Genomic DNA, 16,617 nt, shown 5'->3' on the forward strand with positions numbered 1-16,617 from the left:
GAGCCTGCCATCCTAACCGTTAGCTCTGAGTCCAGGAATTCCCTGGTCACATTAGGGATAACACAGAACCATTGCTGTATGATTCTATGACAGGCAAGACTCCTAAACATAGTATGTGGCACACTGAGATTTTGCCAGTAAATTTCTTATCAGCAAAACTATGATATCTGCTCCAAGTGAGTTCTAGGCCTTATAACATTCTTTTAAAAATGTAAAGCAGTATGGTGATGTCTTTTTTAAAGACTGAATAGGTAAGAAGTGGGGTTGGAAATGTACAGGAAAAAAAAACTAATAAAAATATAGATAAGCTAACTCAGAATATCCTGAGGTTTCTTACATATGGGGACATGTGGTAACTTTCCTTCCTGAAGCCACAGCTAGGTAGACCAGACTAAAACAAATATTCTTCAAATTATAATAATGAAAATCAGTACTTGTACGTACCAGTATGAGTTTTCACACTTTGTGCTTTTTCTGAATATGGAATACAAGGAGAAAAAGAAAGCCATGAGGTTTTATTTAATAGGGAATAGAGAGTGTGTAAAAACTGGTAGCACACCAGAGCTCAGGACTGTAGCAATTTACGGGACATGCAAAGTCTAAGACATGGTACAGGAGACTTAGGCAGTTGGAGCTCAGGTGAAGCTAATGGTATATGCTCCAGAACCAAAGCAGGGAATGACGCCATCTCCCCCAGGACGCACACATAATCACGGCTAATATACATGTACATAAATAAACACAAGGGCTCCCAGGAATGTACAGTCTAATTTTTGGTGGACCTATTTGCTGCTTCCTACTCTGCTATCTTTTTTAACCTGGTGTCAGCAGCCAGGTACAGATCTTAATGGTCCCAACCACCTTTTAGTGGAATCCTTACATTATGCATCAACCTTCAGGTGGGTCACCAAAAAGTTATTCCAAATCTGTAAAATACAAACAATATTAAAAAAAAAACCTCACCACATACAAACATAACTTGAACAATCGTTTAAAATTCAGTGGGAGGGAAATTCTTGAGCATTATCGGCTAGATTCTCTTTCCTAAAATATATATATATACTGAATCTACCCAGAGGTTTCTCACACCGAGAGGAAACTTAACATGCACGAGTCTGGAATAAAACATATTTTGGTGGCTGAATAATAATCTTACTGAATAAGAGACACAATTTTTGTAAACTACACAAGAGTATCAACGTTTCTTCAGTGTGCCTTTAACTAGATGTCTGTTTCAACTGGGGAGTTGAGACCAATGGGCTTTCCCCTGTAAAGGTGAGGCCAGGGGGAGAAGGCACACATCCTGTGGGAGAGCTGCTGTCGGAGTTTCCCAGTCATGTTTTCGCCAGTGGGTCAAACACCTGCAGCACCGTCCTCTCGTCCTTGTCACTGGTTGTCACCCAGTGACCGAAGTCTTCTTCTCTGTGCTCCAGTGGCAGCTCCTGGGCAGGTGAGGCACTGACTTGCTGGGGGGCTGTGTGTGCTCTTCTGAGGTTCCTATTCCCCGACTCCAGGGGGTCAGGGCTCTTGGGAAGGCAGGAGTTACTGAACAGGTTACGGTGGTGGAGAAGGCTCCAGAAGGGATCCTGATAATCCTGATAATCACCGAGGAGGGGGGCGGCCTCTGGCTTCGTGGCCTTGGTGCCATCAGCCTCAGGGCTTGCAGGTGATGAAAGGCCAAGGAAAGCCGGCTGGGGGAAGAGCGCGCCCCCAGCAGGCAGGGGTGCGGGGGGACAGTCGCTGCTGGGGCTGCTGCAGGGGGGCCCCTGGAGAAGCTGGCAGTTGCTCTGCAGCACCTGCAGGTGCAAGGCCGCCGGCGCCGACTTCTTCCTCCGCGGGGGCACCTGGGGCACGAGGGGCGGAGCCTCCGGAGGGGGCGGGGCGGCCGCGGTCGGGGCCTCGTCCGGCGCTGGCTTCCCGGAGGCAGCGGCACCTTTCCCGGGCTGAAGTGTTCTCGGTTTGGGAACGGGAGGGACTGTCGCTACAGGAGGGGTGTCAAGGCTCGTCTCCGGGGGCCCGATTGTAAAATGGACGGCCTGATGCCCAAACTGTTCTTCTGGTGACGCGGGCTAAGAAAAGGCACGACAAAGAGCGTCAATAAGCAGCCCGCCCCGGGAAGCTGGGAATCAGAGCACACAGACGCTGTCCACAGGCGAACAGAGGAGGGGACAAGCGGACATTCTAGCAAATTCAGGATTTGAGAATGTCTGGGATGCGGGAACGTGACCAGGCAGGACGGAGCATGGGAGAAACACACGTATCAAGGAGGACCAGCAGGTCCGATGAAATATGAGTGGGAGCTCTCAAACCAGGGCCACCGTGAATAATCTGAAACAAGTTTCTGTTACCTAGGAAACAGGGTGATGCTCTTCCTTTCTTAACAGCAAACCTCTCTGAAAACTTTTCTTCGAGGCCGCAGCTTTGATAATTCAGTCTGTACCACACTAAGGTGAAGGAGCTTATGTCACGGCATTAAACTAATAGAAGGACTAATGGGTATACTTGCTCCTTGAATCTTTGATATTTAAATAAAGAAGAATGGAAAATTTCATACAGGAACTTCACTTCCTTGGTTCTGATTCAAAAGGATCACAAAGAAAACAACTGCATGAGGCCAGAGGAAACTCTTGTACACACACGGCTGTCGGTAGCTTAAGCGTCCGCATTTCAGTACTTCCACTGGTTCTTTAGGAAACTAGCTGCAAAAACGACCCTTTCTCCGACAGCCTTTTACTGCAGCTCCTGTGCTGTGGGTGGGGAAACTGAATCCATTTCTACCCCTGGCTTTGAAGACAAAGCGAGAATAGAGAAGAGGAGGAAAGAGGTCTGTTGTGTAAGGAGGCGTGGAAAATAGGCAGATGAATGTGCAGACGTGGGACAGCGAGCAACCCAGAAAACACAAAGCAGGCTCTGTAAGGACCACGCACCCAAACCACGCTCATGCTTTCTACAGGTGGAAAAGCAGCCATTCTGTAATGACCAGCCAAGGGATTACCAGGAGTCCGTGACTAGCACACTGAGCTCAAACGGAAGATCCAGATGTCTCTAGAGGTGCCAGTCTTTGGGCTGCTACTGTCCTGACAAACTCATGTCTTTGAAGCAGCAAGCAAGGCTGAGAAGCTTGAGAGCGAGAGCAAAAAACAATCTGCAAGAAAAGTGGCAAGAAAAGCTGTCGAGCCTCCAGGGTCCGGGGCCACACAAGCGCTTGTCAACAAACATGGCCAGTCCAGGAACCGGTGATTGTTTTTCTAATGCAGATAAAAATCTGTACAAGTCAAACTGTGGGCATAGGACACAGACCACACACAAATGGGAATCATTGGGACGCTTGGAATAAAGCACCCCACGGTGGTTCGGTTTGGGAACTGAAATGGAATATTTGGGCAGTGTGATACCGCCAAGCTGTTCCTGACTCGGTGAGAAATTCCCAATGTTTCTGCTCAGCTTGAGCCAAGAAGCAGCAGGGATGCGAAGAAGAAAGCGATTGCTGGGCATTTTCCTCGAGGATGGGGCTGTGTCCGGGACTCGTGAACATGTATAAAGAGACCAGACCCATCGGAGACGTAATTCTTATCTAACAAGACATTTGAGCAACCCAGGAGCAACAGGCTTGTGCAACCAGGTTCTTACCTTTCCTGTCCTCCTCAAGGTTGGCTTCTTGATGGCAGGAACTCTGGGTGCGGGCCGACGGGGCAGGAGTGGGGCCACCCCCGCTGTGGGCTCTGGTTTGGAGGATCCCTGGTCCCTCAAGGCTGTGGCATTTAGGGCTTCTCCTGGGGCACCTGAAACATACAATTGCATGGCTAAAGTGTAAAGGACAAGGCATCGAATTATCCTTATTCTAAGAATAATTTACTAATGCAATGTATTTCTTTGCTATCTAAAAATAAATCTTTGAAGGTTGTCAGGACCAACCACTAGGTTTGGTCCCCAGCTTCTCATTCTCACCTTCTCAACAGGGATGGTGATCTAGGGTCTGTGGAGGGGAGGCTCAGTGACGCCCTAACATCACGTGCAAAGTTTAACGTGTCCCTGTGCTTCTCAGGGTAGATGATGCAAAACTCAAAACCTCAGCAGGGCCCGTGACCAAGAAAATGTTAAGTTGGGACCCTGGGTAGATTTCAAACCTCAAACCTCTGCATCTATAGACTTAAAAAAACAAACAAACAAACAAAAAAAAAAACCTTTACTGCAATATAATTCACGTACCGTAAAATCTACACTTTTTAAGGATATAATTTGGTGGTTATTAGTGTAGTCACAAAGTCGTACAACTATCACCACTATCTAATCACCAGAATATCTTCCATCACCCCAAAAAGAAACCCCACACATTCCCATAGCAGTCACTCCCCACACCCTCCTCTCTCCAGCCTCTGGAAACCACTATAACTTTCTCTCTGTATAGATTTGACTATTCTGGACACTGCACATAAATGGAACCACACAATACATGGCCTTTTGTGTTTGGTTTCTTTCACTTAGCACACTATTTTCATGATTCACCCATGATATAGCATGTGTTAGTACTTCATTCTTTCTATGGCTGAATAATATTCCATGGTATGGATATACCCCATTTTATCTATTCATCAGTTGATGGACACTTGGGTTGTTACATCCATACAATTTGAGTTATTTTTTTTAATAAAAAAGAAACCATGGTGTTATCCTACAAAAGTGTTTCTCAGCCTCTTAATCCATGCCCTCCTTAAATGTTTGGGAATTCCAAATAAATTAAATACCTGGACTATAAGCAAATCAGGCAACTGTAACTGCATCTGGCTTTTCAGAGGGCATAATTTTCCCTCTTCAAGAGATTCTAGTATAAAATCGCAACAAAAAACCAAAAAATGTTAATAACCAGTGATTTTGAATGCATAGAGGAGATTTCAAGTTAAAACTTGGTTAACATGGGTAAGGTGAAGTAACAGCAACAAAAAATTAACAGGCAGTACGGCAGAGAAGGGGTCCCTGCCTGACAGTGTCCCTGCCTGAAAGAATCTACAATTGCTGGCGATTTAAAAAAACAGATGTTTTGCCTGAAAGAGAACGCCTACCTACCTATCTCTTTTTATAGAGCCAGCAGAATGAGTTAGTGCCCGGAGCACCAACCTCTTCTAAAACTCGTTTTTGTTTATTTCAGTCTCTCCCTTAAGTGCACTTAATAATCTTGGGATGATTTTTACATACTTACTGAATTTTAAATATATAGTTTTAAATGGACAATAAGTCTTAGTAGCTGAATTTTATAAAATGTTGCTAAAGGGTACTTTCATTGAATACTGCCTCCAGAAAAAAGAGTGTTTTTCTCTTCTAGGCCCCTTGTAGTAGGAAGATGAAAAGAAAAGCAGAATTGGCAGGAGAGCCCCAGGGGAGCACCCACCTCCTCTGGCTTCCAGGAGACATCGGATTGCTGCTTCCGCCTCCTGAGCGTTGGTAGTTTTGATCTGCTTGACGTTATAAGGCTTACTTATCCCAGTCCTAGCTTTGGGCTTGAGGACAAAATCAGGATTAAAAGCATATTAGCACAGGTAGGAAACAGCCTCACCTGGTGAGTTCTCTGCCTACCGATCTGTATAGGAGCGTGAAGTTGACAGAGCTCCTTCAGACAGGGATTAAAACACAACTTCAACCCAAACCGCATCCCTCAAGCCTCTTCCCCCCGCCCAGCACTCACATATCAAGCGTGGGGGGAACACAATAAAGTTTAGACGACCCTCGTCTCCTGAACTGGACGATTCCAGGATTTTGCAATGTGAACAAACCATCCTCTATCTTTATTTCAATAACCAGGTAAAAGCCAGAAAGCATAGTCAGAAGCTACTCCTTCCACAGTCCAGCGGAGTCATTAAAACACTTTTCCAGATGTTTTCTCAGAAGCGCTCTTTCTACCTCTTTGCTTTTCTGCCTCTTAACTGAGACCTCTGGGTCGCCTTTGAGAACCTGCTTTCATCACTACAAACCACTGAGGTCGAGTCAACCGCCTACTCCTGCAGTGACCATGACCGTCGGCTGGCCCAGCTCTACACGCTCTCCTGGGACACGTCAGCTTCCACCCAGCCCCCCGCTGCACCTCCCCTTCCCTCAACCTCTAGTCCATTGACCTTCACCTACCGGCTTCTTTAGATCTCACAGCCATCCTCCAGAACTCCCCGCCTCCAAAACCCTACACGACTGTTATGATTACTAATGTCCCTACTGCGTTATTTGGGCCCCATTAGATCTCTTTTTAGCCTCTTCTCTCAAGACAACTGATCTGAACTTCTCTTATTTACCCTTCTGTCAGCCCCTGCTCTATACACCAAGGTCAAAGGCAAACACTGGAAGGGAGAGAAGCAGGTGGGTCTGGAAACCAACAGTCCCTCCCTGAAGGGGCACTTGGGAGTTTTCATCAAACGTGATTTTCTCTCTCACGCTCTGTACGACCATTTAAAAACCCTATGAAGGGCCTGGTACTAAGTTATGGGGTTTGGGGATGAATGGTGGACAGGCAGAGGGTTAAAGAGACAGACATATATATATTCACTGAAAAGAGGTGATCCTGCATCATGTTAGGGGCTGAGGATGAACCACGGGGCAAATCTCTTGGGTTTGAAATGCTGACCCATTTCACTATGATCTGAATACAGGAGAACTCACTGCTTGCTGAGGTGCTCCTGGCAGAAGTTTTGCTGTCTGCAAAATCGAATACTGCCCGTGGGTGCCAGAGGAGATGGACACATCCGAGGCTGACTTTTTCACCATCAAACCAGCTGTAAAGACCAAGGAGGGCAGAGTCTCAATCTCAGTGAAGTTGCAGCTGCTTCGATGCAAATTCCCAGCCAGCTGAGAGCAAGGTCACAGTTAGGGCCTGAGTACATCCATGGCCTTTGGGGATTCAGAGGCGCTACTGAGTTTCACTAATAACTTGGGCTTACTGATGTAGATTCTCTGGAGAAGCACTGTTTGAACGAAAATTTTAATCTAACATCCTGGGGGAGTTAAATCTGATATAAACTCTGATCAATCATTTTTAAGTGGTTTAAAATACACTACTATTATTAGGACCAAATTTTTAAAACACTTTGTGGGCAAAATCTAACAAAAAAAAAATCCCAAAGTAGGGGAATAAGCTAGATTAAATAATACCTGCAGCCATTAACAAGTCATGTCTTAGAACAACAGTTAATACAGAGACATTAGATGAAACACAAATGACCAAACAAAATGGACACTAATTCTGTAAAAAAAAAAAAAAAAGAAAAATTGTGTATACAGGGCTTCCCTGGTGGTGCAGTGGTTGAGAGTCTGCCTGCCAATGCAGGGGACGCGGGTTCAAGCCCTGCTCCGGAAGATCCTACATGCCGCAGAGCAACGAAGCCCATGCGCCACAACTACTGAGCCTGTGCTCTAGAGCCCATGAGCCACAACTGCTGAGCCTGCGCGCCTAGAGCCCATGGTCTGCAACGAGAAGCCACCGCAATGAGAAGCCCGCGCACCGCAACAAACAGTAGCCCCCGCTCGCTGCAACTAGAGAAAGCCGGTGCACAGCAACGAAAAGCCAACGCAGCCAGAAATTAATTAATTAATTAACTAATTTTTTAAAATTGTGTATAGATATAGATATATCTAATTGGAAAAAGGATGGAAATCTTTTGGTTAACAACTATTATCTCTAGTTAGGTGAAATTAAAAACTTTTATTGTTTATATTTATCTCTTCGTAAATCTCTACAATAATATAGGACATAAATTTGTTTTTTATTTATTTAATATTTTCTTTTCTGAGTATCCACTCAGAAAAATTAAAAAAAATATGCTTAACAAGTCATGTGTTTCTGGCTTGCCACTGATTACTATTGTGATGTAAGCCAAGATGAACCCAATTCTGAAAGTACAGTCTTAGAAAAATGTTTACCGTCACACTGCGGGGGCAGGGGAGGGAGGAGAAGTGAACAGTGGAGGTAAACAGAAACTGATCAAAAGCATGGCATGACTTTATTTCAGATGGCTAAGGAATGGCTCACCGACAAAGCACTGCTATTTTTGAGGAGCCAGGAAGAAAAGTGCTATCCTGAGACCCGGGCTAGGAAGTGCTGTTCTCAGCAGGCTCGGGCTCACAGACGGGACGGCTCCTGCTTAGAGGTGGGCGTGTGGTCACCTTATGGGTCAGAGCACCTGGGCTTACTCGAGTCCTCATATGCAGATTGAGGGTGGGCAGCAGTCCAGGAGAGAAGACGTGGAAAGAAGCCACGGGAGGTGGGGGAGGAAGGAGCTCAAAATGTCCCTAGCTTGTCTGTGGCCCCAATGTTTCCATCCCATAAGGTTTCAAACTGAAAGCAGCTTAAAGCAAAAGCACAGCCTCGGGAGGACGAAGAACAGCTTTATAAAGGACTCACGTGATTTGCCGTGAGAAACATAGCTATCTCTGATATCCAACTTGCCATGGATTTAAGACAAAAAGGAGCCCGAGGAGGGGAAGAAAGCACTGTGGAAACTCAAAGGCTAGATTTCGAGCCGTTTGTGCAGTAGCAGGAAGCACGCAATTATTCCCAGCAGGCATCGTGGTGAGCGGAAAGCGAAGTCTTACTTGGAGGGGGGGGTCTCTGCGGTGGGTGAGGCGCCCGAGGCCTATTGGGAACCGACAGAGACCGACTCGGAGAGCGGTGGCGGAAGTCCCCAACTGCTTCCAGCTCCTGCTTTAAGGCCACCAGGTCAGCATCATCTGGAGGACATGGCAGGGCGTGAGTCAGATGAGTCAGACTCAGGTCTGCAGGGACCCGGCAGTGGCAGGAACTCCTCCCACAGGACAGCTTCAGGGTCCCTCTCTGCTGGCATGGGGGACGGGGGAGGGGACCCAATGCCTGCTTGGAACATTCAGTGAACCGTGGACAAGGTGTGCTGTCCAGACACGAGAGACACTGAAATATTTTAAAGTGTAGGCATGCTTCCTTCTGAAATAATCCACAAGACTTCCACACAGAGTAGAGAGTTGAAAACCAGAGCCCCTCATTCTGAAACAGGACAAGAGTTCTGGACTTGAGAATATTTTCACTTCTCTGCCAGCAGGGCAGCCTGCCAATCCCTTGCCAAGGTTCAGCATGGAGCGTCCCTGCTCATTCAAGCCCCAAATCCTACAGCCCATGCCAGCTACTGCCCAGGCATTCGCCATCCTGACTCACCCTGCAAAATCCTTCTAAGGCTAAGAGGGGTGTGGGGAGCTGACGGCTTCTGTTTTATTACATGTACATTTATTACACTTAAACTCAGGACGATTGTAGGTCTTCTCGCCCACACTACAACACACTCTGATTCATCTTATTCTGGCTCATACCCCATCCCTCAAATCCAATAACTCAACCTCATGTGTCTCTGGCGTTCTGTTGGGACAGGCAGGATTTCTCCTTCTGAAGGGAGTGCCTGGACGCCCTATAGCACTGAGGAGATGTTCCCTTGACGTCCACCAGGGGGCAAGGCTGCTCACAGGTGAGAGCCCCATGCTGCTCTATTAATTCTTCATTCCAAGGGGCACATCTGCCCAGCCCTTGAGAGGATGCCTGAATGATGGCCACCCTGGAGAATAGGACTGCTTCTTGTCTCAAGAGCACATCCCTCCAGCCATTTTCACTCCAGGGCAGGAGCCCTCCGGACGTGCAATGTGCAGAACCCCCTGGATTCGCTGATGAATCCAGTCCCCAAACCTGGATATGCGTTCCCAATCACCTGCGGAGCTTCATGAGTTGCCAGATTTCCAGGGTCCCAGCCCACACCTGCCAAACCCACATCTCTATGACGGGGCTCAGCAACCTGTAAGTTTAAAAGCCCCCTCTGGTTCAATGAAGCCAGGCTACTGACCGGGTTTGGGACCAAATACAGTCAAAAAGGCTTGGGGGTTCTTTGTACCTGTCCCAGAGAAGTACCTTTTCTGGGAAGCATCTTATTGTCAACTCTGTTCTCTGTTCTCAGCCGCAGCTCAAAGGGTCCTGACACGTGGCTAAGCCCCTGCACCTGCTCTCCTCCAAGGGGGAGACACAATGTCCAGCAGCTGGAAGGCACTCGTGGCTATGGCTGAAACTGAGCTGAAGAGTCTGATGCGGAATATGAACTACTCTAATTATCTAGGGACCTGGAGTTCAATCCCAATGACTTTCAGTCCCTCTTAAGTCTAAAATGACATAATGATGCTAAGGTGTAATATTACTGTATAATAATATAACGTTATATGAATATAACCAGACACCAGCAACTCAGGACATAGATATTGAATATGTCTCTTATGGGATTGAATCAGAGAAGTTTTGGAGAGGGAAAAAAATCACAAATGTAAAACCAGTTCAGAGCTATGACAATTTAAATTGCACAGAGGAAACTAATGATCATGAATCTGGTATGTTATAGGGGTACCAGTTGTTGGAAAAAAATTAAATCACTAGAGGAAATCAGTGTGGTGGCAGCTGGATTCCTTCTCAGAGCCCAGTTTTCACCCCTTGCTCTGACCTCTTTTACCCCTTTGCTCGTGGGCCATGCGTACTTGATGGCGGCATTATGTGATGCCCAGCTGCTGAGACAGTGACCGCTATACCAGAGGTGATTTAGAAAAGGAAGGTCCAAGCTACCTCTGTAGGTTGGATGCTGCTTCTTTTTGGTGAGTGCTGGTGACCGGCTGGGAGGCGCCACTGCCATGGAGCTGGGGGCATCGGCGAGCTCGTCTCCCCCGGCTTCACTATCTGAGACCACAGGCTGACTCAGCTCATCCACCAAATAGTCTTCGTCGTCTTCGAGAATATCCCCTTGGAGAAGGAAATGTCACAGCAAACAGTTAGGGGGAAAGGGCCTAGTCTTTTATCTGTGGGTCTGTTTCAACACCGAGGCCTAAGGCTGGTGTCAGGACACCTGAGGCATAGCCACCAGCAGCCCAGGGCATCCACGTGGCAGCAGAGCTGGGACCCCAAGTCCATGGATGCCTGAGACACAGGACAAGCCCACAGCCCTGACATCCTCCAAACTGTCTGCAGTGTAATTTTAGACGCCTCCCATCTTGCTTGTCATTGTGTGCATCACTCGACATGTGAATACCACCCAACTCTGGCACGGAGAGTAAGCCTGAACTTAAGCACCCTCTCTGACCTTCCCGAGGGTGGGTCTTAGAACGGATCCTGAGGCTCTCGTGTGGGTTGCTGGGAGAACGTCTCTCCTGCCCGCCTCACCCTACGCACCGGGAAGTCCTCACTCGCAGGATGACTCACCTTCTGACTCATAGTCCAGACTCGTGAAGTCGAAGTTTTCCTCCAGCAGACAGGAGTTGGCGGTGGGGGACACGGAGGCCACGCTGTCCCGCTTTCCAATGATCTCCTCTTGCAAACCTTTCAGCCAGTCCTTGGTCTTCGGTCTAATCTTCACAGCTCTGCCTTTCACCTGTGAGGACAGAGAGGCCACCTGTGAATGAGCGCAGACGTCAGACCCTCTGACCCCAAAGTGCTTCTCGCTCAAACGCATGCATCGGGAGCCTGGCCCACCTTCACTTTTGCCAAGAAAGGCCGAGGGTCTAGACCTCAGGTGGGACCACAGCACAGCTCACATGTGGCCTGAAGAAAAGTTGAACTGTCACTTTTCATTCCATGTGAACTTAAAACCAAGATATTATCAAAACGGAAACTACCTATGAGCTGCATGTCCCAAACCACATGCTCTTAAGTGAAGGATCACAACACTCTCATGGGAGGGTGTGAGTGCAGACAGACCCAGCAACACAGGGGGAGCTGGGCTCCAAAACGTGCGCTTTCTCCCCAGTTTTACGAGGAGCCAGGGCTGCAGAGTAGACGCCTCGACGAAGCTACCAGAATCAGATGCCGGAATGAAGAGGCCCAGCTCCCGCTCTCCTGTGGCGTCTACACCCGCAGACCCGGCCACGTGAAAGCACAAGAAGCCCACGGGGACAAGCTGCCCCACTCCCCGGGTGACCAAGCACAACTCACCTTCATTCCATCCACATCCAGGACGCTGAGCGCCGAGTGACTGTCTGCAAAAGTCACCAGCATCTGCCCTTGGTTGATCCTGGGAGAAATGAGATTTGCCAGGTCAGCCCCGGGAGCGCGCCCTCCAGCGAGGCGCGCACCAGCCCCGCCATGCGCGCACCAGCCCCGCCATGCGCGCACCAGCCCCGCCATGCGCGCATCCCTACCTGACAAGCAGGATCGTCCCGTAACTGCCCAAGGTCTGCATGAGCTCCATGCGCACGTCCTCGGGAAACTCGTTTTTCTCTTCGGAGGTTGGCGACTGAAGGTTGACGACGACGGTGGCGTCCCGGGGGCCCTGGAAAGAGGACACTTCCTGGAACACCCTGTCCCGAGCACCCACATCGACTTCTTGCACTTCCACCTCCACGATGGCCAGCACGGGTCTGCGTCAGACATGGAGGGAAGACGGGGCACCGTTAACTCGGGACAAGACAGCCCCCAGGCCCATCCCGACTCCACTGTCAACAGTAAACCTACACCATGACACAGCCTGTGTGTGTGGCCCCCTCCCCCTGCCATGGTCCCCGGAACTAAGCTCTCCGGTCCCGGGGTTTCAGTCTGTCTTTCCCCAACCTTATTCTCTTGGCATTTCTATCTAAGGATAATGTGAGAGAAAACCACAACAGCCACGAGCAAAGCTTCTTTACGTGCAGCCCCAGGACAGCCGAGGATGCAGAGAAGAAGGGATTCTCCCTGGGCTAAGGGTTCAAGCTTTTTGGGGGGCTGTTTGGCAACTTGTATTAGGAAACTCAAAAATGTTGATCTTTCAACCAACAACTCTCAATTCTAGAACTTTGTTCTAAGGAAATGACCAGACGGTCAAAGATTTATACACGAGGTTGATCATTACAGCACTGCTGATGGAAGGGACAAAGGGGAAATAATCTAACTGTCCCAGGATAGGGAAGGCATTAGGTTGCGATGCAGCCACATGACCATGTGCCATGCACTCATTAAGAATAATGTTGTAGAAATCTATCTGACATACACAGAAAAACAGATCAGCAGGAAATAATGCAAACCTTGTTGTAATTTTTATACAGGGGTGGGTTTACCCTACAAAAAATTTAGAAAATCCTTTCTTATGGAGATTATGTAATCTTATTGAAGACATGTACAATATTAGGTGGAAACAAAACATAATACAAAATAGCATATAAATACGGTGGCAACCTTTAAAACCAGGGAACATTGAAAAAATTAAGAGATATGGGTGGTAAATCAGTAGTATCCCCCCAAATTCATATTAGTATTATTAGATTTTTTTTGCCTCTAGAAGCAAAAAAAAGACGGAGAAAAATCTGACACAGGAATATGCGCTGAGGGTTTTTTAAAACTTTCTGTGGGAGAAAAACTTTCCCGAGGAGCCTCATGTGTTAGAAGCGGAGCATCTCTGATGAAAGTGGGTGCGGACACGGGAAGGCAGCCTCACTCACTCAGCAGTGAAAAGGGACCAATCACTGACACACCAGCAACTGGAAGAAGCCCCAGAGAATCCTGCCAAGTGAAAAAAGCCAGTCCCCCAATTCTGTTCCATTTTATAACATTCTTGCAATGACCGAATGCTGGAAAAGGAGAGAAGAGGAGTGGTTGACGGGCGTTGGGGGGGGGGGGGGGAGGAGGGTCCCCGTGGTGACAGACGTTCTGTCCCGACCACATCGACGTCAATATCTGGGTGGGACACTGCGCTGTAGGTTACAGGGTCTTAGCGCTGTGGGGAGCTGGGTAAAGGGTGCACAGGATCCCTACATAATTCCCTATAACTGCAAGCGAGTCTGTAACTACCTCCTAGTAAAAAGCTTAATTAAAAAAATTAACGTATACTCAGACATAAAAAGAAACGAAGTTGAGTTATTTGTAGTGAGGTGGATGGACCTAGAGTCCGTCATACAGTGTGAAGTAAGTCAGAAAGAGAAAGACAAATACGGTATGCTAACACATATATGTGGAATTTAAGAAAAAAAATGTATGAAGAGACTAGGGGTAAAGACACAGACCTACTAGAGAATGGACTTGAGGATATGGGGAGGGGGAAGGGTAAGCTGGGACAAAGTGAGAGAGAGGCATGGACATATATACACTACCAAACGTAAGGTAGATAGATAGTGGGAAGCAGCTGCAGAGCACAGGGAGATCAGCTCAGTGCTTTGTGACCACCTAGAGGGGTGGGATAGGGAGGGTGGGAGGGAGAGAGATGCAAGAGGGAAGGGATATGGGAACAGATGTATATGTATAACTGATTCACTTTGTTATAAAGCAGAAACTAACACACCATTGTAAAACAATTATACTCCAATAAAGATGTAAAAAAAAAAAACTAATGTAGCAAGTAAGAAAGCAAATGGTAACAGTTCACATAACATAATCCTAATTTTCTTATCCACATTTAAACATCTATAAGCTTGCATGCATGTCAGCACACACTACACACACAGGTTAATGTTTCGGTGCAAAATGTATGTGGAAAATGCAGTGGAAAGACACATAACGAACTGTCACCAGACATGGTCTCAGAGCATCGGACTATGGATGATTTGTCTGTGTATATTTCCCCTAATTGTCAAGAACCAAGATGTTCTGGTTTTGTAATTAGAAAAATCAATAAGTGTCTAAGATGCGTCTCAAACCAGGATGCTCAGACCCGCACTGCCCAGTCTTCCTAGCTAAGTAAATGCTACTTCATCCTTGTAGCTGCTCAGGCCCAAAACTCTGGAGTCACCCTCACCTCGTCTCTCTCACACCCACACCCACTCCATCAGCCAGTTCTGCTGGCTCCACTTTCAAAACCTATCCAGGACCCACCACTGCTCACCATGGCAACCCACGACCCCCCTGGCCCAAAGCCACCCCGTCCCTAGCTTCCTCCCTGCCTCCCTCCTTCCACGCTGGCCCCGCTGGAGTTTCTCCAGGTGACTCTGTTCTAACCCGGCCACGCAATGCCACTGCGCTCACAGTGAAACCCAACGTCCTTTTTACGGCCCACAGGGTTCCACGCGGGCTGATTCCTGCTCATCTCACCTCGTTTCCTATGACCCTTCCCCCTCTAGCCTCTCTATTCTCCGAACTCCTAGATGTTCACTCCACACTCCCGCTCTGGAATGCTCTCTCCCTGATACCCACATGGCTCACACTCTCCTTTCCTTCAGGTCTCGGCTCCAAGGTCACCAGAGGCACCTTCCCTGAACACTGGGTATGTAATAGCACCAACCCCTTGACTGACCCCAGCCACTACTTTTTTTTTCACTCATGGCACTTCTGTTTCTTGTCTGGCTGTCCTCACTAGAAAATTCCTTGAGCGCATGATGGTATCATCTGTTTTGCTCACTGCTTATCCTCAGCGCCAGGAATAGGGCCTATATATCAATATAAGGCCCCCCAATAAGTACTGGTTAAAGGAATGCTTCTAAATATACTCACTGAACTAGCAAACCTGAAAGTCATACATCTGTAGATATCCCCACGCTCACTTCTAGGAATGTATTTGCCACAGCAGCTTTCTCAAGAAATCAGAAGCATCGAAAGATTTCGACCTAGTGGTTGACCAATCGCTCACCACCAACTCTCTTTCTTAATTTCTTTTCTTGCAAAAGTTGAAATGGACATGATAGTTTTGGTAGCAGCCGTGGGAAGGTCAAATGCCATCTTCTGTCTTTAAAGATGTTCTACAAGAATAACCTCCCTCTGAGGCCAGTCCCGGTGCGTGCCGAGCTGACAGGCCTCTGCTGCTGTGCTCCACCCTTAATCCACAACGCACTAGGCCAAAGCAACAGCTCAGAGCATCAAAAACCCTGAATGCAACACTGTAAAACCCTATGGTGTTTGCAACAATGAAACACTGGAAAAAATATTCATCGGTAGATGAATGGGTAAATCGCATGGATATATTTAGCGGAATACCGGACAGCGGTTACAAATGGAAGAGTCAGATCTCTAATAATGACGTGACTGTATCTCAAAAATGGTAAGTAACAAATAAAGCAAGTTGCACAATGACATAATGTATCAGAATTTAAAAGACATAAAATACCACAGGTTGTGTCTTTGCAATTTTCATAAACGATGTTACCTGTGACATGGAGAAATGACAAAATGTTAACAGTGATTAATTCTTAGTGGCAAGTACACAGCTACTTGTCATACTGTTCTCTGCTCTTTACTGTGTGTCACACGTGCATTCGGATGGGGAAGGCAGGTCCGTTCTCTGCGGGGAGCAGCCAACCCTGCCTTCCTCAGCAGAGGATGTGCCCACGGCAGCCAGGACCATACCTGTGGTCAGACGCTTGCAGCTCTGCTCGGCCGTAATACTTGAGGGCGCCAGGAGACCAGGCATGTCTGACTTTGGTGTCAGCGTCCAGATCACTGTCTAGAAGGTTGAGCTCTCCAGCTACTCACGGGGATTCCAATCAAGAGACACAGATACAACACAAAATTGTATCAACATTCATGATTGCCCATTACAGACACGTGCACCAGGGAGCTGCGTCCCGGACCACCTCCTGTCTCAGACTCAGTCGTTCTAACCCCCTGGGCTTGAAACCCTGTCAAAGTGGCCTTGGGACCTGGGGTAAAAACTCCTCCCCAGCGGGCAAACTGGGTGAGAACACAGAAATCGCTGCTGC

At 47.7% G+C, this 16,617-nt stretch overlaps 1 protein-coding gene across 5 annotated transcripts in view; it reads right to left on the bottom strand.

Annotated features, from left to right (window-relative positions):
- Window positions 1–504: 504 nt before the first annotated feature.
- SYNJ2 (synaptojanin 2) overlaps window positions 505–16,617 on the bottom strand; it is a 98,651-nt gene continuing 82,538 nt past the window's right edge. For all 5 annotated transcript variants that reach the window (XM_060114285.1, XM_060114286.1, XM_060114284.1 and 2 more), the window contains 10 exons: window positions 16,265–16,382; window positions 12,163–12,381; window positions 11,957–12,035; window positions 11,228–11,396; window positions 10,598–10,771; window positions 8,572–8,706; window positions 6,643–6,755; window positions 5,387–5,495; window positions 3,631–3,782; window positions 505–2,069 (listed from right to left, as the gene is read on the bottom strand). In XM_060114285.1, the coding sequence (XP_059970268.1) occupies window positions 1,335–2,069; window positions 3,631–3,782; window positions 5,387–5,495; window positions 6,643–6,755; window positions 8,572–8,706; window positions 10,598–10,771; window positions 11,228–11,396; window positions 11,957–12,035; window positions 12,163–12,381; window positions 16,265–16,382 (2,003 nt within the window). In that variant the 3' untranslated portion in view covers window positions 505–1,334. The remainder of the gene's footprint in view (window positions 2,070–3,630; window positions 3,783–5,386; window positions 5,496–6,642; window positions 6,756–8,571; window positions 8,707–10,597; window positions 10,772–11,227; window positions 11,397–11,956; window positions 12,036–12,162; window positions 12,382–16,264; window positions 16,383–16,617) is intronic.

Source organism: Mesoplodon densirostris, chromosome 12 (assembly GCF_025265405.1).
Source record: "Mesoplodon densirostris isolate mMesDen1 chromosome 12, mMesDen1 primary haplotype, whole genome shotgun sequence".
NCBI classification, from domain to species: domain Eukaryota; kingdom Metazoa; phylum Chordata; class Mammalia; order Artiodactyla; family Ziphiidae; genus Mesoplodon; species Mesoplodon densirostris.